Source organism: Hemicordylus capensis, chromosome 2 (assembly GCF_027244095.1).
Source record: "Hemicordylus capensis ecotype Gifberg chromosome 2, rHemCap1.1.pri, whole genome shotgun sequence".
NCBI classification, from domain to species: Eukaryota; Metazoa; Chordata; class Lepidosauria; order Squamata; family Cordylidae; genus Hemicordylus; species Hemicordylus capensis.
Window position 1 is genome coordinate 220,027,207 of NC_069658.1, and position 27,938 is coordinate 220,055,144.

The window sequence follows — 27,938 nt, forward strand, 5'->3', positions numbered from 1 at the left end:
ATTATTATTTGGTTAAAATTTTAGGATTTTGAAATTGTTTTGTTTTTATTGTGTTTTATGAAGTTGTGTACACCACCTTGAAATTTAGGTGTTAGGCAACTTATAAATAAAATAATATAGTAGTGTGGAACCCAGCCACGATCTCCAAGAATTTTGTCTAATTCCCTTTTAGATGCCACCTAAGCCAGCCGATGATCACCACTGAAAGACTGGATGCCTCCAAGTCGGATGGGACGTTGGCAGTGGTACAGTCCTGCCTCCCTACCCCTTTTCTCAATCCACCTGCCCATCTAGCACCCTGTCGTTCCTTAAAGAAGGGCGACGGTGTTCAGGTTGCTCCACATGGGGCTGCACTCTCCCTTACGGATCAAGTTCACAGATTAGGGGTCCAGCCCAAGTGGATCAGGAGAGCATCTGTTTGGCACGCAGGCAGCCGTGGGTTCACTCCCTGGCAGCATCTCCAGGTAGGGCTGGGAAAGAGCAGCAGGGAAAAGGATCTTTTCAGTGGTGCCCCCCACATCTGTGGAGCTTACTTTTCTAGGCTTGCCTGAACACTTGCATTCTGGCACCAGGCAAAGACTTGGTCATTTCCCAGGCTCCTAACATCCGGTTATTTTTAGTCTCTTCTGCTACTTTTTCATGACTGTTCTAATAGGAGGATGTGCTTTTGTTGGCTTCTTCAGTTTCTAAAATCATACAATGTAATCTGATTGCTGTTTTAATGATCACCGCACTGAAGGGCGATACAGAATGTGAGCACTGTTCCCTTTGAAAGGTGTGCTCACACATTCTTTCGATGTCTGCTCAGTTAGTTTTAGGTCCCACTCAGATTGAATCAGGAAGGGTCCCACTCTAATGAGTGCACATGCACACACACGGCCTTCACACTGCTGCCCAGAACAAAACTCATTCCGCACACAGATGAGCGGGGGGCGAAAGGGAGAACACTGAATGTGAGGAAATAGAAATAGAAAAGAAACAGATACAAAATGATAGGCTTGGTAGTTTTGAGCACGAACAGAGTGTCTTTCTTTAAACCACTGACAACTGGGGTTTCTTTCCCCGACACTCACTTTAAATCAAGGAGCAGATCATTCCTTGAGGGTCTGAGCAACCATACCTGCACCTTTTCCTAAAAGATTAAGCACAGTCCCATTCCTTTCAGTGGCATTCGTGGACAAAGAAGAAACTTTCCGTGCAATTCCTGCCTTGCTGCTGTTAAAGCCACACTGTTTCGCCACTCCAGGAAGCACATCACCCCCCCTCCCACTGCTAGGAGACTGGCTGATTTGACATCACTTCCCCCGGACAGACACAGGCGTGAGTGAATTGGCCATGTTTATTTGGTTCACAGAGGCGGGAGAAGAATCGATCACATGATAGCCCTCCTTGTCAACTGCGGGTCCATGGATCACGGGAGCAGTGACCACACAGAGCCTGCACCTCCCCTCACCGGCACTCCATGGAAGGACCACGGAGGAGCCTGGATTGAGACCCCTTGATCCGGGTGAATCATCCGAGCCATACGGAAGATCCTCCCACTCTGCCATCCCCGGTCCGAAAGAGGGGCTGTTCCCCCTCCCCGGCCACGTGCCCCCGTCTCCCCCTGCCTCCAACGCACATTCATTTCCCCAGCCGCATGAGAAGAGATCCTGGCTTCGGCAAGCTTTGGACGTATCCCTCGGTGGAGGAGCCATGGGGTTTCGGCCCCATAAGGGACACTGGGCAGGAGCCAAGGAGCGCCAGCTAGCCCCACTGCTTCTGCAGAAAGCAGAAGGGTGAGCGGCAGAGGCACCAAGAGCCAGGCTGCTCTGGAAAAGCACGTGCCGGAGTCTTGGTGGCGCCATCTGGGGATGGAGGTGTCCACGGACAAGGCCCGGCCAGGAGACGCCCAAGACTGGCCTTGTGCCAGTGCCGTCTGGCCCGGCGGTCTAAGCTGCCACCCTGAAGATCAGCCAATGCAAGACACAGGCCGGCAGCAACTCCCGTGTCTCGATACCTGAGCCAGCATGTGCAACCCCCTCCGAAAAGTGGCAACTCGTGACGGCCTCCTCCCGTGTGCCAAATGGCTGCCCTCGGGGCCAGGCGACCCGTCGGCAAGTGCTGTCCGAGGCCACGGGGCTGTGAGCAAGGCGGGGCTGGGCGCAGGAGGAGCCTGGCTCATAGGATCTGCTCGGTGCTCGAGGCAGAAATGTCCAACAGTCTCCAAGCAGCGTAAGGGTTGAGCTCGTCGGGGTCTCGGCAAAGGGCCCAGACGTACAGCATCCGCAGAACTTTCTCCTGAGATGAGAACACCACAAGTGTTAGAGCCGACACAGGAAGCTGCCTGATACGGAGTCAGACCCTTGGTCCAGCTAGCTCAGTACTGTCTACACTGACTGGCAGCAGCTCTCTAAGGTTTCAGGCAGACGTCTCTCCTAGCCCTCCCTGGAAATGCTGCCAGAGATTGACCCTGGGACCTTCGGCATGCAAGCAGGCAGATGCTCTACCATTGGAGTCGCCATGCCCCCCGAAATTACAGGTTCCACCTGGATTTTAAGCATCTCAGCCGGATTGCTTAGCCCACCCAGATTTCTTTTTTTTCTTTTTTTAAAGCTAAGCTCTAGCCCTTGTAGAAGCGGAGTTATGGAGCAAAACGTGCAGTCACTCTTCTGCTCAAAAAATATTTTCTAGCCAACTTACAGAATATGCAAATGAGGCACCCGGACTTGGAAAGCCAGAATCTGGCAACCTGATTTCCCATTCAGTGATGGCTCCATCCCCTAAGGGGAGTCTCTTACAGCGCTCCCATGTAGTCACCCATCCAAATGCAAACCACGGCAGACCCTGCCTAGCAAAGGGAACAATTCACGGCTGCGACCACAAGACCAGGTTCTCCTCCCGGACTGAAACTGCCTCTCTCTTGAGCATTCTGGTGAATGTCTGAACAGCCTTTGGTGGAAGAAAAACAAACCGCCTTTCGTGGAAATTACCAGACAGCTCTGACTGGAGTGGCTGGTGGCAATTTTCACACAGGCAAAGTATGCCTGTGTGAGAGCAAGGGACACTGAAGGGGCCATGCCCGGGGAGGTCCTGCCCATATCGAAGCACAAATGGACTTCCAGGTTACTACAGCTCAGGGACAAAGGCCTGACAGAGACAACTAATTCACTCAGATTTTGCAGGTCATAGAATCACGGAATTCTAGAGCCGGAAGCAACCTGAAGTCAAGAGAGAAGCAATCGGGGGGGGGGGGGGGGGCTGTTTCACTTGAAACGGCCCAGAGCACTGCCTTTGGCCTAGCGTAAGCAACCTTGCCCTGGAGAAGAAAATGGGCTCCTTTCCTCCAGAACTGGCAAAAATTGTAAGCTGTGCAATAACCAGCTGAATAACTGAAACGATATGCAAGTTTTATCATAACATGTCGGGCCTTCTCTGCTGCTGCCCCGAGGCTTTGGAATGCGCTCCCTAGTGAAATTAGAGCCTCCCCATCTCTGAGAGCTTTAAAAGCTTTAAAAAGTCTTTAAAGACGCATCTGTTCACCCAGGCTTTTAATTAATATTGTTTTAATGGTTTTAATGCTGTTTTAAAATATTGTTTTAAAATTTTTTAATTGTTGTAATGTTTTAAACTTTTTGCTTTTGTTTTAACTAATGTTTTGCTTTCTGTTTTTATTTTGTTGTAAACAGCCCAGAGACATGTTTTCGGCGGTATAACAATATGTTAAATAAATAAAATAAAATAAAATAATAAAGCCAAGAAACTCAGAGTCACCCTCATAGAACGTCAGGAGTTAGAAGGGACCTTAGAGGTCCTCTAGTCCAACCCCCTGCTGTGTGCAGGAATCTGCTACAGCATCCCTGACAGTAGGCCACCCAGCAAAACCTCCAGTGAAAGAGAGCCTTCCACTGCATAAAGCAGGGTGTTCCACTGTCCAACAGCTCTTACAGTTAAGAAATTCTAACTAATGTCTAGTCTGAATCTGCTTCCTTGCAAAGAGCAACAGAAAGCAAGCCTGCAACAACTTCTTATGCGACAGCCCTTCAGATATTTGGAGACGGCCATCGTATCTCCCCGAGTCTCCTCTTCTCCAGGCTCAACATACCCAGCTCCTTCAACTGTTCCTCCTAGGACTTGGTTCCCAGATCCCTCCCCATCTTGGCTGCCCTCCTCTGAACCCCCTCCAACTCATCAACACCCTTCTTAAAATGTGAAGCCCAGAAGGGGACGCAGCTTTCCGAGTGAGGCCTGACCAGTGCAGAACAGAAGCAACGACGACTTCTCATGATCTGGACACTATGCTTCTCAATGCATAGTGAATAACTGAATGCATCATTCACTGTGCCTAAGATTACATTCGCTCTGTTGGCCGCTGCATCACACTCCTGGCTCACATTCGATTTGTGGTCCTTTCGCAACTGCTGCCGCCAAGCAAGGTGCCTCCTTTCCAGGAGACAAGGGGATGGAATTCTCAGGAAGCTTTGAGGGGCGGCTTCCTGTTGGTTGTTGATGCTGGCTGTATGCTCCCTGCTCTGACAGGTCCCACCTCTGCACTCCCAAACTCTGCCCTCTAGAGCCTCAAGGTCTTAGACCAAGCAACCCAAAGCTCAAAGTTCTGCTTCTCTTATTTGACAAAGAATTATGAGCTATATAAAGCAAAGGAAATGGAACTGTGCTGGGCTGTGGTAGCAAAAGATGGCGGCGAGACAGGGGGTGCAGAAAGGACCGTGGAGGCATTTGTAGATTACTAAAACGTAATGGCTGTCTACTTATGTCTGCATACGATTTACTGGCATGTTTCGAACGTAAGAACAGCCCTGCTGGATCAGACCCAAGGCCCATCTAGTCCAGCATCCTGTTTCACACAGTGGCCCTCCAGTAGCACACAGGCAAGAGCTGAGGGCATGCCAGCTCTCCTGCTGTCGCTCCCCCTGCAACTGGTATTCAGAGACATCTTGCCTCTGAGGCTGGAGGTGGCCCACAGCCACCAGAGTAGTAGCCATTGATAGACTTGTCCTCCACGAATTTAGCTAAACCCTTCTTAAAGCCATCCAGGCTGGTGGCTTTCACCGCATCTTAGGGCAGGGAATTCCACAGGTTAATTATGTGCTGAAACAATGAAAAAAAGCTTTAAACACAAATGAATCAACTGCCCCACTACTAACCAATTTAATTAACTGATTCTATGCCACCTCAAGGATTAGAAATCTTTCTGCGGCCAGCAGATATAATTACATGCATTTATCCCTGGCTGGAAGGGTGGGGAGAAAGAGAAGAGAAAGGGATTATAAATGACAGAACACTACACTAAAGCAGCTGAAGGAAGAGAGAAATTTTTCTCCCTCTCTCACAACACTAGAACCAGGGGTCATCCCATGAAACTGAAGGCTGGGAAATTTAGGACCGACAAAAGGAAGTCCTTTTTCATGTAGTGCATAATTAATCTATGGAATTCTCTGCCACAGGATGTGGTGATGGCCACTAGCTTGGATGGCTTTAAAAAGGGACAGATTAACGGAGGACAGGTCTATCAACGGCTACTAGTCAGGGATACGGGCCACCTCCAGCCTCTTAGGCAAGATGCTTCTTAATACCAGTTGTAAGGGAGAAACAGCAGGAGAGGGGGCATGCCCTCCCCTCTTGCCTGTGGGCTTCCCAGTGGCATCTGGTGGGCCACTGCGTGAAACAGGATGCTGGACTAGATGAGCCTTCTTGGGCCTGATTCCAGCAGAACTGTTCCTATGAGTTCAGCTTCTTAGGCTGGAAGCAAAAGATCCCGACCCCATTTCCCACAGAGTCTGTTGTTGGGTTTTCACTTACAGGGTCTCCTTCCACCACTTCCCCCTTCGGATTCTTAATCACCATGACCAGCTGAGCCTGGAAGGTGATGATCAGCACAGGGCCCTGCTCCATCATCTTGCCCATGGCGAGCTGCAAAAGGGGGGGGGGAAAGGGGGGGGGAAGCAACATCAAGTCACTAGCCCATAGCAGGTGGATCATATGGCTACTGCAATCAGGAAACATTGTGAGCTGCAAAACCTTGAGTTCCTAGTCCATAATGAATTTTCCATATAACCATTCAAGTCAGCCTGCCTCAATCACACAATGTCTGCACAATCTGCCATATCTAGATGTCCCCCCTCCCTCACTTTAAGGTTGTAAGATTAATTAAAGTCAGTCTGTGCTAATTTGCAGAATGCGAAATTCACTACATTTCCATTCCGCTCCTCCTCCAAGGAGCCCAGAGTGGTGTACATGGTTATGTTTATCCTCACAACCACCCTGTCAGGTAGGTTAGGCTGAGGGATCAGTGACTGGCCCAGAGTTACCCAGTGAGTTTCTTGGCTGAATGGGGATTTGAACTCGGGTCTCCCTGGGCCCAGTCCAACCTTTGCCACACCGGCTGAGGAGTCACAAACAAGTATGCTAAAAGGAAGACAAAATCCTTTGTGTTTTTCAGCTGAAACTTTGTGCAGAATCAAGAATCATCACTGCCCTGGAATACTCAACATTCTAACAGATTGCCTCCCTCACTAAGGCTTTCAAAAACATTGGGCAGAAGCAATTCTGCATTTTTCAGTCACCAAACCCAAGGGCAAAATATTGGCTTTCCATAATAAAATCCAACACGAAACCTTCCAGACCCTCCTGGACACACACAGAAATTACTGAAAGTAAGAGACAACAATATTACATCATTTCCTGGGCCAACATCCGTTTTGGACCTGCAGAGTGTAATCTTCTGAGTGACACAGAAATACTCATCAGCAAGAAGGAGTCTGTGTAACTCAAAAGCAAACAAATTCTTCTTTCCTTTTAATAGTTCTGTGCCGTTTAAAACCGATGATTCTAGTCAGCAAACCCAGAGGCTGCGCTTACAACGAGGAAGGGCTGAAGCACTGTTGCTGTGTCACTACTGACCCGAGGAACATAGGAAGCTGCCTTACCCAGAGTTGAGAAGAGAGCCGGCCTTATGGTAGCAAGCATGACTTGTCCCCTTAGCTAAGCAGGGTCCACCCTGGTTGCATATGAGTGGGAGACTTGATGTGTGAGCAGCACCGTAAGATATTCCCGTCGGGATAGAGCCGCTCTGGGAAGAGCAGAAGGTTCCAAGTTCCCTCCTTGGCAGCATCTCCAAGATAGGGCTGAGAGAGACTCCTGCCTGCAACCTTGGAGAAGCCGCTGCCAGTCTGTGAAGACAATACTGAGCTAGATGGACCAATGGTCTGACTCAATATACAGCAGCTTCCTATGTTACTATGTCAGACCACTGGTCCATTTAGCTCAGAATGGCTACAGCAGGGATCCCCAACCTTTTAAAATAAGTGTATCGCTTCTGTTGCAATCTTTCCACTCAGGTACCCTATATAGATTTAGAGAGACCATGCATGCACACAAATTTTCATCTTCGCTATAAGAAAGGCTACTCCCAGTCACTGGCTCACATCCACACTATGTTACTCTTATTAAAAATTAACGGGACAAGTCTTCTTGCTCTACTAATGTCCATGGGAGTGCTCAGTGCTAAGTCTCTGAAGCCTGTCAGTCAGGCTGAGGGGAGGGATACACTGAGCTTCAGCAAGCAGCCAGCCAATCAGAAGCAGAGAAGGTAGGGCCTCACCCTCCCCACTCCCCTTCTGCGGTGGGCACATTGCTGGGGACGTGCTGGCTTCAAGCCAGAGAACAAAGAGAGCAGCTGCACCGTGGGGAGGCAGGAGGGCTCTGAGTACCCTCCGGGGGGAGCTTCAAGTATCCCTAGGAGTATCCCCCGTGGGGAACCCCCTGGTCTACACTGACTGGCAGGGGCTCTCCAGGTCTTTCTTTCCCAGCCCGACCTGGAGATGCTGCCAGGGATTGAGCCTGGGGCCTCCTGCGTGCAAATCTGGGGCTGTCCCACTGAGCTCCGGCCCAAACCGAAAGACAGAGGCAACAGGCTCTTTAAGGACTTCTTCCCCACCCTGCGCGGGGGAGCAGTGAAGCAGTTTTCCTATGAAAAGGTCCCAGGCCATGGTCTGAGGACACACAATGCAGCCACCGAGCTGAAGCCAAGCCGGCCTTGGTGTGGTCACTGCCTGGATGGGAGATCCGTGGGTCTGTCCTCTTTGGGGGTGGGGCCGCAGCTCCATGGGAGAGCGTCTGCTTGGCAGGCAGAAGGTCGGAGGCTCCGTCCTCCTCTCTCCTTGGAGACCCACTGCCAGTCAGAGCAGACAATACTGAGCAAGAGGAGCCAGGGTTCTGACTTGGAAGAGAGAGGCATGATGATGATTATTTTATTATTATTTTTACATTTATATCCCGCTTTGCCTCCAAGGAGCCCAGAGCTACATACTTGAGTTTCTCTTTCACAACAACCCTGTGAAGTTGGTTAGGCTGAGAGAGAAGTGACTGGCCCAGAGTCACCCAGCAAGTCTCATGGCTGAAGGGGGATTTGAACTCGGGTCTCCCCGGTCCTAGTCCAGCACTCTAACCGGAAGGATGGAGATCTTGGGCATCCGGGCTGGGCCAAGTTGGGCCCCAGAGGGAGGATTGAAAGAGACACACTCAGACACCCTTTGAGGTGAATGGAGCTCTCCTGGGCTGCCCCAGACTGTTCTCGGCCTGCCCTAGCAGAGGCTGGGCCGGTGTCTCCTGGCCTTCCTTCTGCCCGCCCGCCCAGCCTCCTGCTCCTTCCTCCAGCACTCGGCTCCCTCTTCCCTCCGCACGCCGGCCTCTGCACTTGCCCAGGACTGTCGTTTCCGCAAAACGCTGCGTGGCGGGGATGGAAAAACCCAGGGATCCAAGCTCTCCTCACACTCCCCACCCCGGCTTGGCTCTCCGTTGCCAGGGAAACCGATGCTTGGCTTTGGCAGCTTCGGGGATGACGGCTGCACTTCCAGAGGAGGTGAGAAAATCCGGCCGAAAATAGAGCCCCCACCCCCGCCAGCCCTGGAGCTCAGCACGCGCAACCGTCAGCGCCCAAGGCCACAACTGGATACCTGGCGCCCACCCTCCGAGTAACTGTCGTCTCTTGAAAGAGGAGTAAGTTACTAGGCCTCATGGAGGCGAGCCGGGCAGGGGCAGCTTGTCACATGGGGCCGCTCAAAGCAAGCTGCCAAGCAGTGCCTCACCAGCCCCGCCCCCTGGGCAACCTGCCAGTGATTTGCCCCATCCGCCAGGCTAGGGGCCGTGGCTGACCCCGCCCCTCTCCGGGCTCATCGGCCGGCACACACTCCGCCCTGGTTCTGGGACGGCCTGCAGCGCTCCTTGTTCCATTCTGCAGCTCGGGCTGCCTGCAGTTTCACTGGCGCCTTCCTCTTGCTGCAGCCACGCTCTTCTCTCTGCTACCAAAAGCTTGGTGCTGGAAGGGAGAGGGGCAGCGAGTGGCGGGTCAGTGAAAAGGGGGGCAGGGCAAGCTGCCTGACGTAGCAAGGAGCAGATCAGGCCGTCCCAGGACAAGGGCAGGGCAGGCACGGGAAGAGGAGGGCGAAGGGGGGCGGCGTCATCAACGACCCCTAGGCTGGCCGATGGGGGCAAATCTGCTGGATGGTGCCAGAGAGGAGAGAACAGGCTGGCTGGCAAGTGGAGGTGAGGCTGGGGCAGCAGGTAGGTGGACGAGACCCACAGCGGTTGAGGAGAGACTCCGGAGGATGGGTTTCTGCCCAGCACAACTGCTAGAGTGGGGCGAGTTAGGGACATAAACTGTCAGGAGGAAAGGGCCTCTATAAATATTATTATTATTATTATTTTATTTTTTTTACATTTATATCCCGCTCTTCCTCCAAGGAGCCCAGAGCGATGTACTACATACTTGAGTTTCTCTTTCACAACAACCCTGTGAAGTAGGTTAGGCTGAGAGAGACGTGACCGGCCCAGAGTCACCCAGCTAATTTCATGGCTGAATGGGGATTTGAACTCGGGTCTTCCCGGTCCTAGTCCAGCACTCTAACCACTACACCACGCTGGCTCTCCACAAATAAATAAATAGGCCTCCCCAACTGCTAAACGGTAAGAAAGATTGGGCCACAGCCACTTATTTTTATACAATCTATTCCCCAAAACTTCGCTGGGCATTTACAAGAGCTCGCTGGAATGCCCTACCCTCAGGAAGATTTGAGAGAAAACCCCATGATGAGAGACTATGCCCTTGCGGATCTGCCCCTGAAACATTGAAGCATTCACTGCTACCCTGCCCGCTTTATATCTCTGAAAGAGACTTTTTCTTATCCCAGTACCTGAAAGGTTCCAAAAGCCACTCGGAGGAGACGATTCTTACATGCTTACTAGAAGCTAGGGACCCAACAATATCCTTGGCGGTTGCCAAATTCTGTTATATTCTGATCAAATTAAGAGGGGCTAGAGCACAGCAATCAGCTACTGCCAAAGGTTCTTGATTTTATGTATGTGACAATATTTTAGTTTCTGTTTTTTCTTTTCTGAGTATATTCTGCTTGTATTGCTGTTTGATCTAAGATTGTAAATAAACAACCAACTTACGCATCCACAGTGGGGAAGGGGTGTGTGTGTCTGCACTCACTGCCCCGCAGTGCATTCGCCACCTGAGGCCGTAATCTCATGCCCCTGCGGGCTAGCTATTAAATACACAGGCATTTGCCGCTCCCTGACACACTTCCCCGCCCGTGGCATGGGCTCTTGAGAGATTCCAGAAACACATCTCAGCTTTATTTGCTGCTGGTTTTCAAAACCCGCCACCACTTCAAAGCGGCTTCGGTTCTGCAAGAGCAGAGATGGAGGCAGGACAAATCGAAGCGGCAGCAGCGGCAGCAGTGGTGGTGCCCGAGTGGCAACGCGCCTGCACAGCCCTGCAGGCCAGACTCTTCGGGGAGACCAGGAGGGGCTCTACTTACGTCCACATTGTCGATGTCCAGAATCCTGGAGTGGAACTGGAGGCCCATGGCTTTGCCCTGCTGGAGCGGATGTGCCAACTGGCTGAAGGTCTGGAAGAGGAACGTGCCCGTTAGCCAGGAGCCTGCATCCCTAGCCCACCCCAAAGACAAAGAGCAGCGTGCAGTTTGCAGGGAGGGAGCACACCTGCCACAATTCCAGGAAAGGTACGCGAGGAGCAGCGGGCGGCTGTTGACCCCGAGAACCTCATTTCACTTTGTAAACAAGCAAGCTTGGCTCTCCAGCTGTGGCTGAACTCCAACTCCCAGCATCCTCAGCCAGAATCTATTTATACCTCCAGGAAGTCCACAAGCAGCGCACAAAGGCCACAGCCCCGCCCCCCTGCTCTCAGCTCCCAACCACTAGTGTTTAGAGGTAGACTGTTTCTGAACCTGGAGGCTCCATGCGGCCATAGAAACGGTTGCCAACTCTTAGGATGTTTCTAATTTCTCATTTCTCCCTCTTTTTTAATGCATGTAAAGCTATACATGACTTTATTTTTTAAAAACAAAAATTGGCAGAAGCTATAGCCACTGGCAGAGATTGCACAACTGGAGAAGGATGTGTGTGTGGGTGTGTCAGAGAGGGTCCCCGAAGCAAAGGGGAGGCAGCAAGGGAGAATTCTCTGTCTCCTGGCTTCCCTGCATGCACCGGCCTCTGTCTCCCTTTCCTCCACCACTCCTAAGATACTCACCGCTTCATAGCACCAGTCCTTGAGGATGTCCAGGTCTCCAGATATCATGGCCTAAGGAAGGGGAGGCAAGAAAGGTCACAGGTGAGAAGGAACGGAGGCTGCAGAAGAGAGGGGCAGGGAGGGCAGTCCACCCCAAGCCAACTTGGACAGAAAAGCAAGGGCAGAGCCCCCATTTCCCAGCCCAAGGCCCTCAAAAGAAGATCAGCTTGTCATACCAAGATGAAGACACCTATGCAAACTCCCCTCTCCACTTGGGTGTTCTCACCCTGATCTCCCTCCTCCATTTCCTCTCACCTCTTAGGCTGAAAGTCAAGACTGCACAACTTTGGCCCCCCTGGCTGTTGGACTACAACCCCCATCATTCCCAGCCACAGTGGCCAATAGTCAGGGATGATGGGAGCTGGAGTCCAACAACAGCCAGAGGGCCAAAGTTGTGCAGCTGCAGATTCAAAGATCTCGGCACTTGGCAACTGCAGGCACATGCAAAGCCCTCTGTGCTCTTGACCTCCAACTCCAATGATCTCCCAACATCCGGCGGGGGGGGGGGAGGGGGGCGCAACAGAGAAGCAAATCTCTGGCTTCTGGCACAGGACCAGAGAGGAGAGGGGGCCTGCCCGCACCCCACGTTTCTCCAGCCCAAGGGCCGGCACTCAACCCTCTTTCTCCAGGCTTCCCCCAATTATGTGGGTTGGCCCAGCTGGGAGCAAAAGCTCCACCCCAGAGCAGCCTTCAGCCTGTCAGTGAAAGGGGAGGCGGGGCAAGGAGCAGAACAGGCCGCCCCAGGACAAGGGCAGGGCATGCACGGGAAGAGGAGGGCGAAGGGGGGCGGTGTCCGTGTCAGCCCCTGCTTGAGCCTCTGGGGCACAATCTGTGCAGGGACACACCCAGCCAGCCACTCCTCAAAACCTGCCTCTAAGATGTTGGGGATAATGTCCTCCTCGCACTGCTTGAGGAACCGGTCCTTATCGAAGTTCGGGTCAACACGGAGGATCTCTGTCAGCACCTCTGACATCTCTGTCTTGGAGAACAGCCCGCCTGGCGAGAAAGGGTCGAAAAGTCATGTTGGGATGGGAAGGGGAACTGGAAAGGGAGGAGAAGCGGCCAGGGAGGAGGCCGCCCCCAATGAGTCTGCCTGGGAGAAGGCTGGATGTCCCCTGGGAAGGGGCTTATTCCCAAGGGATGCAACCACGAGAGTGTAACTTTGCATAGCAAAGAAATTGCTCTGCTTTCTCCTCCATAAAGGATGAAAACAGCATATTTTAGGAGGAGAGCTGGGCTTGTGGTAGCAAGCATGACTTGTCCCCTTAACTAAGCAGGGTCTGCCCTGGTTGCATATGAATGGGAGACTAGAAGTGTGAGCGCTGTAAGATATTCCCCTCAGGGGATGGAGCCACTCTGGGAAAAGCATCTAGGTTCCAAGTTCCCTCTGTGGCGTCTCCAAGATAGGGCTGAGAGAGATTCCTGCCCGCAGTCTTGGAGAAGCCACTTCCAGTCTATGTAGAAAATGCTGAGCTACATGGACCAATGGTCTGACTCGGTATATGGCAGCTTCCTATGTTCCTAGCACTGGGAAGCTGCCTTATACCGGGTTAGACCATTGGTCCATCTAGCTCAGTATTGTCTACCCTGACTGGCAGCAGCTTCTTCAAGGCTGCAGACTCTCTCTTCTCCAGGGTTGCAGCCTCTTCTCCAAGGTGGTGTCTCTCTCAACCCTATCTTGGAGATGCTGCCAGGGAGGGAGCTTGGAACCTTCTGCATGCAAGCGTGCAGGTGCTCTTCCCAGAATGACTCCACTCCCTGAGGGGAAGATCTTACAGTGCTCACATGTAGTCTCCCATTCAAATGCAAAGCAGAGCAGACTCTGCTTAGCAAAGGGGACAATTCATGCTCGCTACCACCCTTTCCTCTACCACCCTTTCCTCTACCACGAGACCAGCTCTTCTCCCAGTTTTTGTGGCAACAGAGAAAATCTTTGGGAGGAAGAGGAACCTACCGATGAAGTCGGTCACTTTGTCTGTGACGGCGCGTGAGGCCCGGATGATGGCATTGTCGCTCTCGTCGTATTTCATCTTCATTTCAAAGAATCCTGCAGGGGGCGAGGGGGGGAGAAGAAAGGAGCATCAGCAGCTGCCTCGCCCCCACCCACTTAGCATGGGGCGCCGGAGGCATCTGCACGGAGGGGGGGTGCGAGTGCTATGCTCACAAGTACCACTTACGGTTGAAGACCACATTGTTGTCCTTGAATTCCTTCCACTGCTGGTACCACTTGGAGTCTTTATGGAGCACCACGCCCATCGCCTCCCTGTAACAGAGGAAGCACTGCTAAGCAACCCAAGGTCTTTTCCAGCCCTGCTACTGGAGATCTGTTGGAAATGGAGAGTGAACCTGGGATTTTTTGCATACAAAACCCCTCAGCCATACAGAAAGTAATGGGAGACTGTGGAGCTGCTTTATCCAGAACCAGGCCAGCCTAAGATTGCCCACTCTGACTGGCAGCAGCTCTCCGAGCTCTCAGGTGGAAAGCCCTACTTCCTGAGAGCCAGTTAACTGGGCACGGCAAGGACTGAACCTGGGACCTTTTGCCTGCAAAGGACGTGCTCTACCCACTAAGTCCCCCAAGGTAAACTGCCCAATGCCAGTCAGACCACTGGTCCATCTGGGTTTCATGTTGTCAACTCCAACTGGCAGCAGCAAGGAAGGATGAGATGTGGGAGAACTCCTGCCATTGCTGCCCAGGAGAACAGGGCTTTCTCCCCTCCCCTCCTGGGGCTCCATCAACCTGCCCCGTGCTGCCATCTTTCTTAGCCCAACAGGGCTGGCCCCTGCTTCCTAGCTCCCCCTTGCCTCGCCCCCGACACGCACTCATTGGCTTCGAAGATCCGCTCTTCTTTGAGTCTCTCCCCGGAAAATTCCGTCCGCTTCCGGAGCCTCTCCGGCCTCTTGTAAGGCCCCGTCTGGCCCAGCACACTCTCGTCGATCTCCTTCTTGACAGTCTCCACACCCTACCAGGGAAAGGCAGTTACTGCAAAGTGGAGGTACGGCAGCGTCCCAAGAAAACAGAACAGCAGAGGAGGGAGGGGGAGCAGAGAGACGCACGTCCCCTAGCAACACAGGAAGCTGCCTTATATGACCGAGTCACACCCTTGCTCCATCTAGCTCAGTATTGTCTGCACAGACTGGCAGCGGCTTCTCCAAGGTTGCAGGCAGGAGTCTCTCCCAGCCCTATCTTGGAGATGCTGCCAGGGAGGGAACCTGGAACCTGAGATGCTCTTCCCAGAGCGGCCCCACCCCCTAAACGGAATATCTTACAGTGCTCACACATGTAGTCTCCCATTCAAATGCAAACCAGGGCAGACCCTACTTAGCAAAGGGGATCATTTATGCTTGCTACCACAAGACCAGCTCTCCTCCCTAGCAGCAGAGGACAACAAGGAATGAGTCGGCACTGGGAGATCTGGATCAAACTAGGACTCCAGGAACGACTGTATTTTGTTTTATTGTGTTTTAGTATTGTTGTACTGGATATGTTTGTTATTTCTATTTCGGCTGGCCAATGGCTGTAATAAAATTGATGATGATGATGACGACGACTCCAGGAACGCGTGGTTTGAATCTTGCCTCGGTGACCAACGAAGGGCCTTAATCAAGTCACATGCTCTCGGCCTTCGCCCCTGCACTGTGGAGTCAATAATCCTGCAGGCTCATTGAAAGGGTTTCAAGATCATGTCTGTGGAGTTCCCAAATGCCTGAAAGTGCAACAGGCAAGTGCCTGTTAATTATTATCCCGGATCATCAGAGTCAGGGTGGCAAAGCGCTAGCTTTAGGGATGTGGGGACAGGGGCTCATGTCCCTGCTGAGCTGTGCCACTTTTGGGGAAACCCCCCCAATCTAACTCACCTCCCAGGATAAAATAAGGACTGCAACCGGTGTTCCCTGTAACAGGGATTCCCAGATGTTGTTGACTACAGCTCCCAGAATCCCATTGCAGTGGCCTTTGGCCAAGGATTCTGGGAATTGTAGTCAACAAAAACTAGGAATCCCTGTTACAGGGAACATGGACTGCAATGTATTTTGTACACGGATGGTCGATACAGGCCAAGTCAATGGCTGTGGCTGAGAAGCGCAAAGGAGCCCAGGTGTTGGGCACGGGAACATGGGAAGCTGCCTTGTCCCGAGTCAGACCCTTGGTCCATCTAGCTCAGCAGCATCTACACGGACCGGCAGCAGCTCTCCAGAGCTTTGGACAGGAGTGTTTATTTATTTATTTATTTAACATATTTTTATACCGCCCAAATCTCTGGGCACTTTAAAACAAAATAAAAACAGAAAATAAAAAATTAGTTAAAACAAAAACAAAAAGTTTAAAACATTACAATTTAAAATTTTTAAAACAGTATTTTAAAACAGCATTAAAACCATTAAAACAATATTAATTAAAAGCCTGGGTGAACAGATGCTTCTTTAAAGTCTTTTTAAAAACTATCAGAGATGGGGAGGTTCTAATTTCACTAGGAAGCGCATTCCAAAGCCTTGGGGGAGTAATGGAGAACGGCAGCAACTTTACCAGACCTATTTGGGGATGCTGCCAGGGATTGAACTTAGATCCTTCTGCATGCAGAGCAGATGCGCAGCCACTGAGCGATGGCCTCATCCCTTATGGGATTCAGTTCCCAAGTCAGATCATTGGTCCATCTAGCTCAGCACTGCCTACACTGACCGGGGTTCCCTGCATGAGGGATTCCCAGATCTTGTCGACTACAACTCCCAGCATTCCCAGCTGCAGTAGCCTTTGGCTGGGGATTATGGGAATTGTAGTCAACACCATCTGGGAATCCCTCTTACAGGGAACACTGACACTGATTGGCAGCAGTTCTCCAGGGCTTCAGAGGCTTTCCCCCAGCCCTACCTGGAGATGCTGCCAGGGACGGAACCTGGGGCCTTCTGCACACAAACCAGGGCTCTACCACTAGATGCCTTATCCATTAGGCCACGTGGTCTCTTGGGCTCTACCACTGAGCTACGGATGAGGAAGCCGTGCTTTGAGGAACCCCTTCCAATTCCAGACTCGCCTACTTCGCAGGATGGTTGTGAAGATCACAATGTAACCGACCCCTTTCCACACACACTTTAGATATACAAGAGGACTTCCCATACAAGGCAGATTGCAAAAACTGAAGAAATGGATGCATGTGAATGGGGCCAAAGAGAGAGGATATGTTGTCCAGAGAGAGGGTGGCGGAAGAAGCAAAACAGGAGGCCGGGGGAGGCTTGGAAGAGCTGCCACAATGTCAGAGCGCCACCTGGTGCTCACAGGCAGAGACTGCCTGGGGAATGCAAACAAGCTCTTTCAGGCATGCCTGGGCTCCTTCAACCCTTTGGACACTTCGTAAAAATCTGTAAGGAACACCCACATCTTAAGGTGGGGGGAAACCTCTTCCAAAGCACCAGTGACCTAGGCAATCACAGCCACCCTGCTGAAGCTAAGAAAGTCTAAGTCTCATCAGTGCGGGGGGAATGCATGGGAAACTCCCTGCTTGCTTCCTTGAGTTCCATGAAAGAAACAAGCGGGGGACGGGGGACGGGACAGAAATGCAAAACATGAAACAATTGCCACTTCCAGAGGGGTAGCCATGTTGAGGAAGGGGGTTTTGGGAGGGGGGAGGAATTCACAAGAGCAGGCCCCATGGGGGTGGGGTGGCTGGAGGAGCTCCTGAGACAGTGGCTGTTGCAGGTGGAAGACAGCAGGAGGACAGGGACCTTCTGTGTGCCCTCAAGAGAGCCCACCCTATTCTCCAAATTTCTGCACGTACGTCCGCTAGCTGTTTCTGAAGGCTCGTGGGCCGTCTTTCCATTCTCTCTCCTGGTATTAGCACGATCAGCAGAAATTCAACATTCAAGACTGAATTAACCATGAAAGCTGAATGCAGGGAGAAGAGCTGGTCTTGTGGTAGCAAGCACGGATTGCCCCCTTTGCTAAGCAGGATCCATCCTGGTTTGCATTTGAATGGGAGACTACATGCGTGAGCACGGTACGGTATTTTCCTTAGGGGATGGGGCCACTCTGAGATGAGCACCTGCATGTATGCATGCAGAAAGTTCCAAGTTCCCTCCCTGGCAGCATCTCCAAGATAGGGCTGAGTAAGATTCCTGCCAGCAACCTTGGAGAAGCTTCTGCCAGTCTGTGTAGACAATACTGAGCTAGGCGGACCAATGGTCTGACTCAGTAAAAGGCAGCTTCCTATGTTACTAACCAGTCTTCCAGATTCCTCCACTGAAGGTGATTTTAGAACAAAGGGCTTGGGGGATGCAGTGGGACCTACCTGGGAAATGGCCTTGAATGCCGCTGTCCGGCCCAGCTTCTCCCCGCCTTTGGACACAGTTTCTGCTGACTGCTTTGCAGTTTTGGCGGCTTCTTCCACTCCTTCCTTTATCTTCCGGCCAATGTCACTCTTGCTGACTTCATCAAGGCTCTGCAGGTAGAGCAGCGAGGATTAGAGGGGCCATAGGAACAAAACACTCAGCCAGGATTGCAAAGAGATAAGTCAGGGGTGTCCTTTATTAAAATACAAGGGTTTTATTTCAGTGTAACAAATCCGTTTACATTCTATTGTTTTCATACTTCCCTTTTCAAGTTTAGTTTTTATATTTTATCGGAATATGCACAAATGAACTTGTATGTTTTAACCTAGATACAATCTGCAATGTGTGTATGTGTGTGTGTGTATGAATGACTAATTTGGATTATCTTTGGATCATCTCTTGTTATCAGCATATCCAGCAACATAAGGCTCAGTGATTATCTCTTTGTATATCCTGAGGTTCACCTGGAAAGATCATGGCTCCCAAACAGACACAAACCCCCTCCAAAGAAAAGACACACACACCTCCTTGACCGTCCCAGTGATCTCCCCAAGCTTCTTTTTGATGACTTCAGAGGTTTTCACCGTTTCAGACTCAATGGTTTTCTGCAGGGAAAGAACAATCCATCATGCTGTGCACCCATATCAATAATGATCAATCTCCCTTCCTGGACAGAAGCCACATGGGTTTTTTTTGCACTGACGTTTTCTGCTCCCCAGACCCAGTGCTAGGGCACATTTAAATTTTACACATTTATCCTTTTAAAAAGACCAATGCCTTATCTTTCAGGGCAGCTCACAAAAAACATCTTAAGAACATAAGAACAGCCCTGCTGGATCAGGCCCAAGGAAGCCCATCTAGTCCAGCATCCTGTTTCACACAGTGGCCCTCCAGATGCCTCTGGGGAGCCCACAGGCAAAACCATCCAATGAATGCAAAATGTCCTGAAACTGCAATCAACAGATGCTCTTCTGTTTAGTGATGCTCTTTGGTTGCTGCTTCCATGCACTGCTTATTTTAACGTCTTTTTAACGCCTATTTGATTTGTTTATTAATTTATATCCTGCTCTTCCCTCCACAGAGCCCAGAGTAGTGTACATGATTATCTTTATCCTCACCACAACCCTGTAAGGTAGGTTAGGCTGAGGGAGAATTGGCTAGAGCCACCCAGCGAGTTTCATGGCTGAAAGGGGATCTGAACTGTCGTTTCCCCGCTCCTAGTCCAGCACTCTAACCTTTGCACCACACTGGTTATACATTTTAATTTATGTATTTAAAATACTCACATCCTACCCCTCCAGCGCAATGCTGCTCAAGGTGGCTCACAAAAGTGATAAAATCACAATATTCCTTAATGCTAATTAAGTAACCTTACATCAATAGAGGTTAAAACAGAACCTTAATAAATAAAGGTTATAATAAAATTATTGAATAGGGGAAGAAATAAAGATAAAGTGAATTAAAACAATTTCACAAAAGATATTACCAATCTTTTTTTTTTAAACTCACCAATATACAACCAATAAAGCAGCAGAAAGCTGAAATTTTGACCCTATTACCTCCACTAGGCCGCAGGGTTAGGGTGGGTTATCACACTTCTGCTGCTGCTGCTACTCAAACTAAAAATGTATGAATAAAGTGCTTTCAAATGATGGGATTCTTACAACAGTCCTGTAAGCTAGTGGAGTATTATGATCCCTAGAATGCAGACAAGTGAGATTCAAACTAAGGTCTTCCTAATTTGTAGCTCAATTTCTTAGCCAATCTTCTAAACTTTCAGAGGCCTATTTTGTTTAGTCTAAAGAAAAGACTAAGGTGGGAGGGGGAAGGAGATGCTGCTATTTTCCAAATCTCGTCCTGGAAACAATGAGAACTAGAAGCTCCCTCTCACTTGAGACACACTGTACACTATATAACAAGCCAGTTTTACAATATTCTAATACAGACTACCTAATGGTGTCACGGGGAAATGCTTGACTAACAAGCAGAAGGGTGCCGGTTCGAATCCCCACTGGTACTATATCGGGCAGCAGCGATATAGGAAAATGCTGAAAGGCATCATCTCATACTGCACGGGAGGAGGCAATGGTCAACCCCTCCTCTATTCTACCAAAAGAAAGCCACAGGGCTCTGTGGGCGCCAGGAGTCGAAATCGACTTGACAGCATATTCTAATATAGACTGTATTATATTACTATACAATATTGCGCTATATTACAAGCTAAGGAAAGAGCCCTTTATTCTGATCCAAGAGTCTGCAACTCTCTGGAATAGGAGACATGGTGTCAAAATGAGGCCTGTTTCCCAGTCCCAAATGAAAACCCAAGAACTGGTGTACTAGGAGGCTGAAATCTCAACTCTACCATGAGCTCACTAGGGGTCCTTCGGCCAGCCACACACTCTCAGCTGCATAGAACGTTAGAGTGGAAAGGGACCTTGGAGGTCTTCTAGCCCAGCCCCCTGCTGAGTGCAGGAAACAGCTACAGCTTCCCTGACGGGTGGCCCTCCAGCCTCTGTCTGAAAACCTCCAGCAAAGGAGAGCCCACCAGTGCATGAGGCAGACTGTTCCACTGCCCAACAGATCTTACAGTTAGGAAATCCTTTCGAATGTCTAGCCTGAAACTGCTTCCTTGTCATTTCAACCCATTGGTCCTAGTCCTCAGGAACAACAGAGAAAGACTCCCCCGAGCTGTAATATGGAGCTAATAAGACCTATCTCACAGGGCTTTTGTCAAGATCATGTTTCAAGTAAATGTACACGAAGAATCCTGAGCACTTGAAAGCACGATGTACATATTACATATTTTTATTAATAGTTAATTTACAGACACTGGTTTGGCAGTCAGCACAGAGTCTCCCAGGAAACGAAAGACCCAGAAAAGAAACATCAACCACAACAGGAGTGAAGCAGCCTTACATATTTCCGCCTGGCTTCTTGGAGCGCTTCTGATTCTTCCAGTTTCTTCGCTTCATCCCGGAACTTTTTAATACTTTCTTTCATCTCTTTGTTTTTTGCCAGCTCCTGTTTAATATTCTCCACAAGGCCAGAGATGAAGCCTTTTCGGCCACCGGAAGAATAACATCTAGACTAAAAAGAAGGCCACTGTTAACAGGTTGGACAACCCAAAGAAAACCGATCTCTAAAAGCACACACTCGGAGACATCTGATGGGCCAAAACCATGGCTGGTGAATTGGTCTGTAGGAGGCTGGCAAATATGGCCAAATGGCCATGCATCACAGGAACAGCGGAAGCTGCCTTCTACCGAGTCAGACCCTTGGTCCATCTAGCTCTGTATTGTCTACACTGACTGGCAGCAGCTTCTCCAAGCACTCGGGCACGAGTCTTTCACAGCCCTACCTAGAGATGCTGCCAGGGATTGAACCTGGGAACTTCTGCATGCAAAGCAGATGCTCTGCTGCTGAGCTATGGGTTCTGACTGCTTCCACCCCAGCACTTTCTCACTCAAGGACCATTTAGGAGAGCCAGCCAATAGCAGTGCTGGAATCTGCAAAGTCTGCGGTCAATCCAGCCCTGTAAGGCAGATCTATCGTGTTCTCACAGTGGCCAACCTGGGCCCTCATAAGCTCAAAAGCAAGGCATGACGGCTACAGCCCTCTCTCGCTTCCCTCAGCAACTGGTTATTCAGTAGCAGACTACCTCTGAACATGTAGGTTCCAGGATTTAGCTATCCTGGTCCATAGCAACTGATATCTTAAAAAAAAATCTTAAAACACACCTTTTTAAAGGAGGCTTTTTAATATCATTATTTTGTTATATCTGGTAGGTTCTTTAGCTTTTCATAATTTTCAGTTTTAATTTGAATCTAAGAATTGTTTTTAATCTGACTTTTTAAAAAAAAAATAATGTTATTACTTGTATCTGTATCTATGTTATTGTTGTAAGCCGCCCCGAGCAGAATTGCACTGGGGGGCAGAGTATAAATATTTATTTATTTATTTATTTATTTATTTGAAACATTTAATATACCACCCACTCCGAAGACTCTGGGCGGTGTACAAAAACATGCAAAGCAAGACAACATTAAGATTACATTCTAAATTAAAAACTAAAGTAACTAACAAAAAAGAAAAAAACAAATAGGTAAACTACAGGGCAAAAGCCTGGCGAAAAAGAAGTCTTCAACAGAGATTTAAAGATCAGTAAGGAAGGAGCTAAACGAATCTGAAGGGGAAGGGAGTTCCAGAGAAGTGGGGCAGCACTTAAATAGACTTCACCACCAGAAGAATGCAAGAACCCCCCTGCTGGATCTGGCCAAATTCCATCTAGCCCAGCATCGTGTCTCCGACAGTGGTTAGCCAGATGCTCCAAAAAGGAGCCCACAAGCATGGCAGCCTTCCCTGGTGCTCAGAGGTACAGTGCCTCTCTACACGGAAGAGAGGCACTACTGGCTAACAGCCATCGACAGATGCACCCTCTGCAAATATTTTTTAAGGCACCTAAGCCAGCAGCCGACAACACTCCTCGCAGCAGTGAATTCCACAAATTAATTACACAGCATGCAAATGCATGCCCTCGTTTGCCTCTCCTGAATCGACCGCCAATTAGTGCAGGCTTTTGGCCATCGTGGGTGGAGATGAGGGGAGCTGTAGTCCAACAGTATCTGGGGACCCAAGGCTGGGAACCCCTGAATTAATGAAGACACCCCTGGATTTGCCAGGTTTACAGCAAGTTCTTGGAAGGGGTGTGATCAATGTGCATTTAGAGTCAAGGACGCACTAAAACAGGGCTTGATGAATCGCAGGTGCCAGTGCATCAGGGCGCCTAGAAATTTAACTGCAGCACCAAGACTAGGATATTCTGAGGTAGAGCGATTGAATAAAAGCTTTGTCCCAGACAGCAACCCTGTTTCTGTTCCAAGTATGTTACTTGTAAAGGGGATAAAGAAAAGCCCAATTAGGAACACAGGAAGCTGCCTTATACCAAAAGTCCAGCTAGCTCTGTAGTATCTACTTCAGTGCTGCTTAACTTCAACCCTCCTACAGATGTTGGCCTACAATCCCCATAATCCCTGGCTACTGGCCACTGTGGCTATGGGAATATTGGAACACAGGAAGCTGCCATATACTGAGTCAGACCATTGGTCTATCTAGCTCAGTATTGTCTTCACAGACTGGCAGCGGCTTCGCCAAGGTTGCAGGCAGGAATCTCTCTCAGCCCTATCTTGGAGATGCTGTCAGGGAGGGAACTTGAAACCTTCTGCTCTTCTCAGAGCAGCTCCATGCCCTAAGGGGAATATCTTGCAGTGCTCACACTTCTAGTCTCCCCTTCATATGCAACCAGGGTGGACCCTACTTAGCTAAGGGGACAAGTCATGCTTGCTACCACCAGACCAGTTATGGGACTATGGGAGCGTGCACATGTGCGCATGCTCACACATCTTCTGATGTCCGCTCAGTTACTTTTAGATCCCACTCAGGTTGAATCAGGAAGGCCCCACTCTGAATGCACATGCACATACACTGCCTTGATACTCCCGCCCAGAACAAAACTCATTCCACACACAGATTTAAAAAATTAGAGAGAACACTGATCCCATTTAACCTCCAGCTCCACAGTGTCCCTCACAAAGTCTGGTAATTTTGCCAAATGTCCATAGTCTGGCTCCTAAATTTGGGGGCTTTCTCCTAGATCCAAAGAAGGTTGGTCAAGGAGGCCTGCAGTACAAGGAGACGACTGGAAATTTTTTTCCAAGTGTTCGGCCCCAGCTGAAAAGAGATTCCCACACCCAGCTCTGCGATATATAACTCAGACCAATGGCCTTTGCTCCCATCACACACAAAACATTTAGCTGCCAAATATACCTGGTACAATTCTAAGGCAGGTCTGCTGGCTTGATGCACGAGGAAGGCGTGGCGTGCAGGTCCTGAACATTGCCTCGATACGAGCCATACATTCAAAAGGCATTTCTAGGGAGAGAAAGACAAGATGCTCTTGTTTAATTATACAGACTCCCTCTCGTAAGCCTTATACTGCATTCACTTTAGGAACATAGGAAGCTGCCTCCTCCTGAGTCAGACCATTGGTCCGTCTAACTCAGTATTGTCTACCCAGATAGGCAGTGGCTTCTCCAAGGTTGCAGGCAGGAATATCTCTCAGCCCTATTTTGGGAGATGCTGCCAGGGAGGGAACCTGGGACATTCTGCTCTTCCCAGAACAGCTCCATCCCGAGGGGAATATCTTACAGTGCTCACACATTTAGTCTCCCATTCATATGTAACCAGGGTGGACCCTGCTTAGCAAAAAAAAAATCATTCTTACTACCACAAGACCAGCTCTCACTTTGCAAGGTGACCTTCTTTAGGGATAGCAAAAGGGCTGTTGAACCTGCCCAGGCAAGTGAACAAAATGGTTGATGGAAAGGGGTATCCAGAAAAGGAAGCCCTCCACCAAAACAGCACTCTTCTGGTTCCAAAAAAGTCACCAAAGAAGCCAGCATGTAAAAGAGCTACACATTAGAGTGAGGGACCATAGCTCAGAAATAGAACACCTGCTTGGCGTGCAGAAGGTCCCATAAGATGCTCACTTACACCGAGTCAGGCCACTGGTCCATCTAGCTCAGTAATGTCTGCACTGACTGGCAGTGGTTCTCCAACGTTTCAGGCAGGAGTCTTTCCCAATTCTAGTTGGAAATGCCACGGATTGAACCCGGGATTTTCTCCATGCAAAGCAGATACTCTTCCACTAATCTATAGGTGCTCCTCATAAGAACAGCCCTGCTGGATCAGGGCCAAGGCCCATCTAGTCCAGCATCCTGTTTCACACAGTGGCCAACCAGATGCCACTGGAAGCCACAGGAAGGAGTTGAGGACATGCTCTCCCTCCTGCTGTTACCCCCCCCACAACTGGTACTCTGAGGCTGGAGGTGGCCTATAGCCCTCTGACTAGTAGCCGCTGATAGACTTCTCCTCCATGAAGTTATACAAGCCCTTCTTAAAACCATCCAGGCTGTTGGCTGTCACCACATCTTGTGGCATCGAATTCCACAAGTTGATTATGTGTTGTGTGAAAAAGTACTTCCATTTGCTGGTCCTAAATTTCCTGACAATCAATTCCATGGGATGACCCCTGGTTCTAGTGTATATGTGTGTGAGAGAAATTTCTCTCTGTCCACTTTCTCCACACCATGCATGATTTTATAGACCTCTATCATGTCTCCCGGCAGTTGCCTTTTTTCTAAACTAAATAGCCCCAGATGTTGAACTAGGAAGCTGCCTTCGACTGTGTGAGACCCGTCTTCCATCTAGCTCAGTATTGCCAACACTGACTGGCAGTGATTCTCCAAGGTTTCAAGCAGGGGTCTTTCCTGGCTCTATTTGGAGTTGCCAGCAACTGAAGCTGGGACTTTCTGCAGGCAAAACAGATATTTTGCCACTGAGCTGAGATCCGCCCGCTTACAGTTCCAGCTTCATTATATCTAGCCTAGCATCGTGTTTCCAGGAAGTTCCACATGTGTCAAGGCAGTTGCTGTCAGCTTGTTTGTCCCCAATGCAACTGGTATTCAGAGGCACACAGTTCTGTATTCTGCACACGTGATCCATGACACCAACCCATGCCAAGTTTCCAACTTTTGCCTAAAATTCTCTGCCCAGCGACAAGTTGGGAGGAGAATCTTGGGCGGGAGTTGGGAACCAGTGTGCGAACCAGTTTTGAGAGGTAGAACTGTGTACTTCTTACTCTTATTGGAGGAGTAGTTTCCAAACTTTGCCTCGGGAAGGAGCACACTCACCTCTGCCTTTGTAGAATTACTCTGGCAATTCGCCTATAGTCTGCTGTGCCTACTTTCTAGTGAAGCCAACATGGTAAGGTAGAGGCAATCACTTAAGCACTCCACTGCTTTCCATGGGGCTTTCAGCACATGGAAGTAAGACTCAGTGGGTTCAGTGGGGTTTCCAGTAATATGGAGAGCAGCCTCCATCATGACTGGGAATTGGGGATGGGGGAAGAAGAAAGCCCAATAAGATGGAGTTGCTTTCGCATGGACTTTGGAAGAGGGTATTGGAGGTTTCCTTTTATCACTACTGCTGGATTAAGGCCCCTGCACCTTTCACAGGGACAGCAGCAACAGCAATTTTATTTGTTGACCACCCCATAACAACTATTCTCTGGACAACTCCCAAAGAAAAACAATAAAACACTAATTGAATAAGACATACGATTAAAAGCACATTAAAACAAAAGTTACATTTTAAATAATTCTTAAAATCTGGGGGTGTCGCTCAGTAATAGAGCGCTTGCTTTGCATGGAGAAAGTCACAGAAACATCTATGAAGCTACTTCATCCTGAGTTGGACCCTTGCTGACCATCTAGCTCAGGATTGTCTACATTGACTGGCAGCAGTGCTCCACGGATCCAGGCAGGAGCCTTTCCTAGTCCTACCAGGAGATGCTATCAGGGACTGAGCTGGGGATCTTCTGCAAGCAGAGTGAGTGCTCTATCACTGAGCCTTCCCTATAGAATTTCCTTCTACTTTTCCTCTAAAGGAGCCCAGAGCAGGTTATATTTATAACATGGTTTTGTTTATCCCCACAACCACCCTGTGAGGTAGGTTAGATAGGGAGACAAGTGACTGACCCAGAACCATCCAGTGAGTGTCATGGCTGAATGTGGATTTGAACTTTGGGCTCCCTGGTCCTAATCCACTCAAGCCACTACACCACGCTGGCTCTTTCCAAAGTTTACTATCCTCAACCTTCAGGCCAAAGAATTATTGCTGAGTTGCCTCCAAGTTTCATCACAAATATCATGTGGAAGTCCAGCAGTTAGTTTTTAAAAGGCAAGGGAACAGGTTGAGAGCGGTAGAGGGGCTCAAACTTGCACTTGCACCTGTAGCTCTGCCCTGAGGCAGATTCCTAAGAAAGAAAAAAGAGCCACTTTGCACACGATCAGCAGCACCCTCTTGAGTGAAAACAGCCCCCCGCCAACCTCTTGCTATTGAGGAATACCACTCAGGCCCCATAAGAAAGGAAAGGGTACCCCTAAAGACACACAGAGTGCCCCCTCTCTGCTTACATCCAGTGGCCTTCATTACAGGAATAGGGCGAAGTTCCTCAATGAAATGAAAGATGAGGGTACTTTATCATAGGGCCTGGGTATGACAAATCAGAGAAGGTCGGGGAAGAGGCAAAGTCCCTGGGCACGTGTTCTGAGATACCTTCTCTTTTGTCAAGGGAAAACTGAAAGGGCGGGAGACGGGTACTCTGCACATGCCCAGGCAGGCACCCTCTCTTTTCTGATGGGGCCTGGGTGTTATGAATCAATTAACTGGGGAGGCAAAGGTCCCGGCACGTGCTCCGCAACACCCTCTCTTTCATCATGGAAACAAGAAAGGACAATGAATGGGCTCTCTGCACATGCCCAAGGGCACCCTGGCCTCTGTGCCCCCTTGGGCCTGAAGGACCGGTCCGCTCCCTGCCCGCCTTACCTGGCACCCCCACAGCCCGGACGCTGCCATCTTGACAAGGGAGAAATGCCTCTTCTGCAGCAGAGAGCTAGCGACCTTTCCGTCGACGCCCGATCGCGTCACAAACGCGACGCCGACATGCCCTGCGAGAGGCGGTGCTCCGTGACGTCACCGCGCCGGGCGCCCGCTGTGCCTGGTTGCCACGGCAACAGCCTGTCCGGCTCGGGCGGGCGGCCGGCCGCGTTCCGGGCTGCTGTGTCCCGGCCCTCTGCGAAACTGGAAATACAGATTGTGCCTTTAGCCTTCAGTTTTCTAGACGCGTGTGCGTGGAGGGAGCGCGAAGGTGTTGAAGAGGATAAAGGTCCGTTTGTGGCACTTTGCACACGTCCAGAGGCACGCTTGTCTTGTCCCAAAGGAAATTTAGTGGACCCGCCCCTCTGCTTATAGCCCAGGTGGCAGACCAAGGCATCACAACTCGCTTTGCATGCAGGTCGCTCAGGCTCTTTGCCTGGCAGAAACCCTGGAGAGCTGCTTGAAACCCTGCTTGAAACCCTGGAGAGCTGCTTCCAGTCAGTGCAGGCAATACTGAGCTGAAGAATGA

At 50.0% G+C, this 27,938-nt stretch overlaps 2 protein-coding genes across 3 annotated transcripts in view; both read right to left on the reverse strand.

Moving 5' to 3' along the window:
• Window positions 1–27,938, reverse strand: part of LOC128343776 (heterogeneous nuclear ribonucleoprotein M-like) — a 133,490-nt gene that overhangs the window by 77,517 nt on the left and 28,035 nt on the right. The gene's annotated exons all lie outside the window — the stretch shown is intronic.
• Window positions 1,322–27,501, reverse strand: TIMM44 (translocase of inner mitochondrial membrane 44). 2 transcript variants are annotated; one of them, XM_053303409.1, is made up of 13 exons: window positions 27,359–27,501; window positions 23,738–23,842; window positions 20,831–21,001; window positions 18,439–18,519; window positions 17,875–18,024; window positions 14,417–14,556; window positions 13,771–13,856; window positions 13,548–13,640; window positions 12,465–12,589; window positions 11,555–11,605; window positions 10,824–10,913; window positions 5,800–5,910; window positions 1,322–2,280 (listed from the first exon to the last, which is right to left on the reverse strand). In XM_053303409.1, the coding sequence occupies exons 1-13, from the start codon at window positions 27,386–27,388 to the stop codon at window positions 2,161–2,163; spliced, it is 1,353 nt and encodes a 450-aa protein (XP_053159384.1). In that variant the 5' UTR covers window positions 27,389–27,501; the 3' UTR covers window positions 1,322–2,160. The 2 variants fall into 2 exon arrangements, with proteins under 2 accessions (XP_053159384.1, XP_053159385.1); XM_053303410.1 differs by having other exon boundaries at window positions 20,831–20,996; window positions 27,359–27,377.

Coding starts and splice junctions, on each gene's coding strand:
- TIMM44 (XM_053303409.1), bottom strand. CDS start 27,388: ATGGCAGCGTCCGGGCTGTGGGGGTGCCAG. Junction 13,857..14,416: donor CGGATCTTCGAAGCCAATGA/GTGCGTGTCGGG, acceptor CCTCTGTTACAG/GGAGGCGATGGGCGTGGTGC. Junction 12,590..13,547: donor CAAAGTGACCGACTTCATCG/GTAGGTTCCTCT, acceptor CTTTCTCGCCAG/GCGGGCTGTTCTCCAAGACA.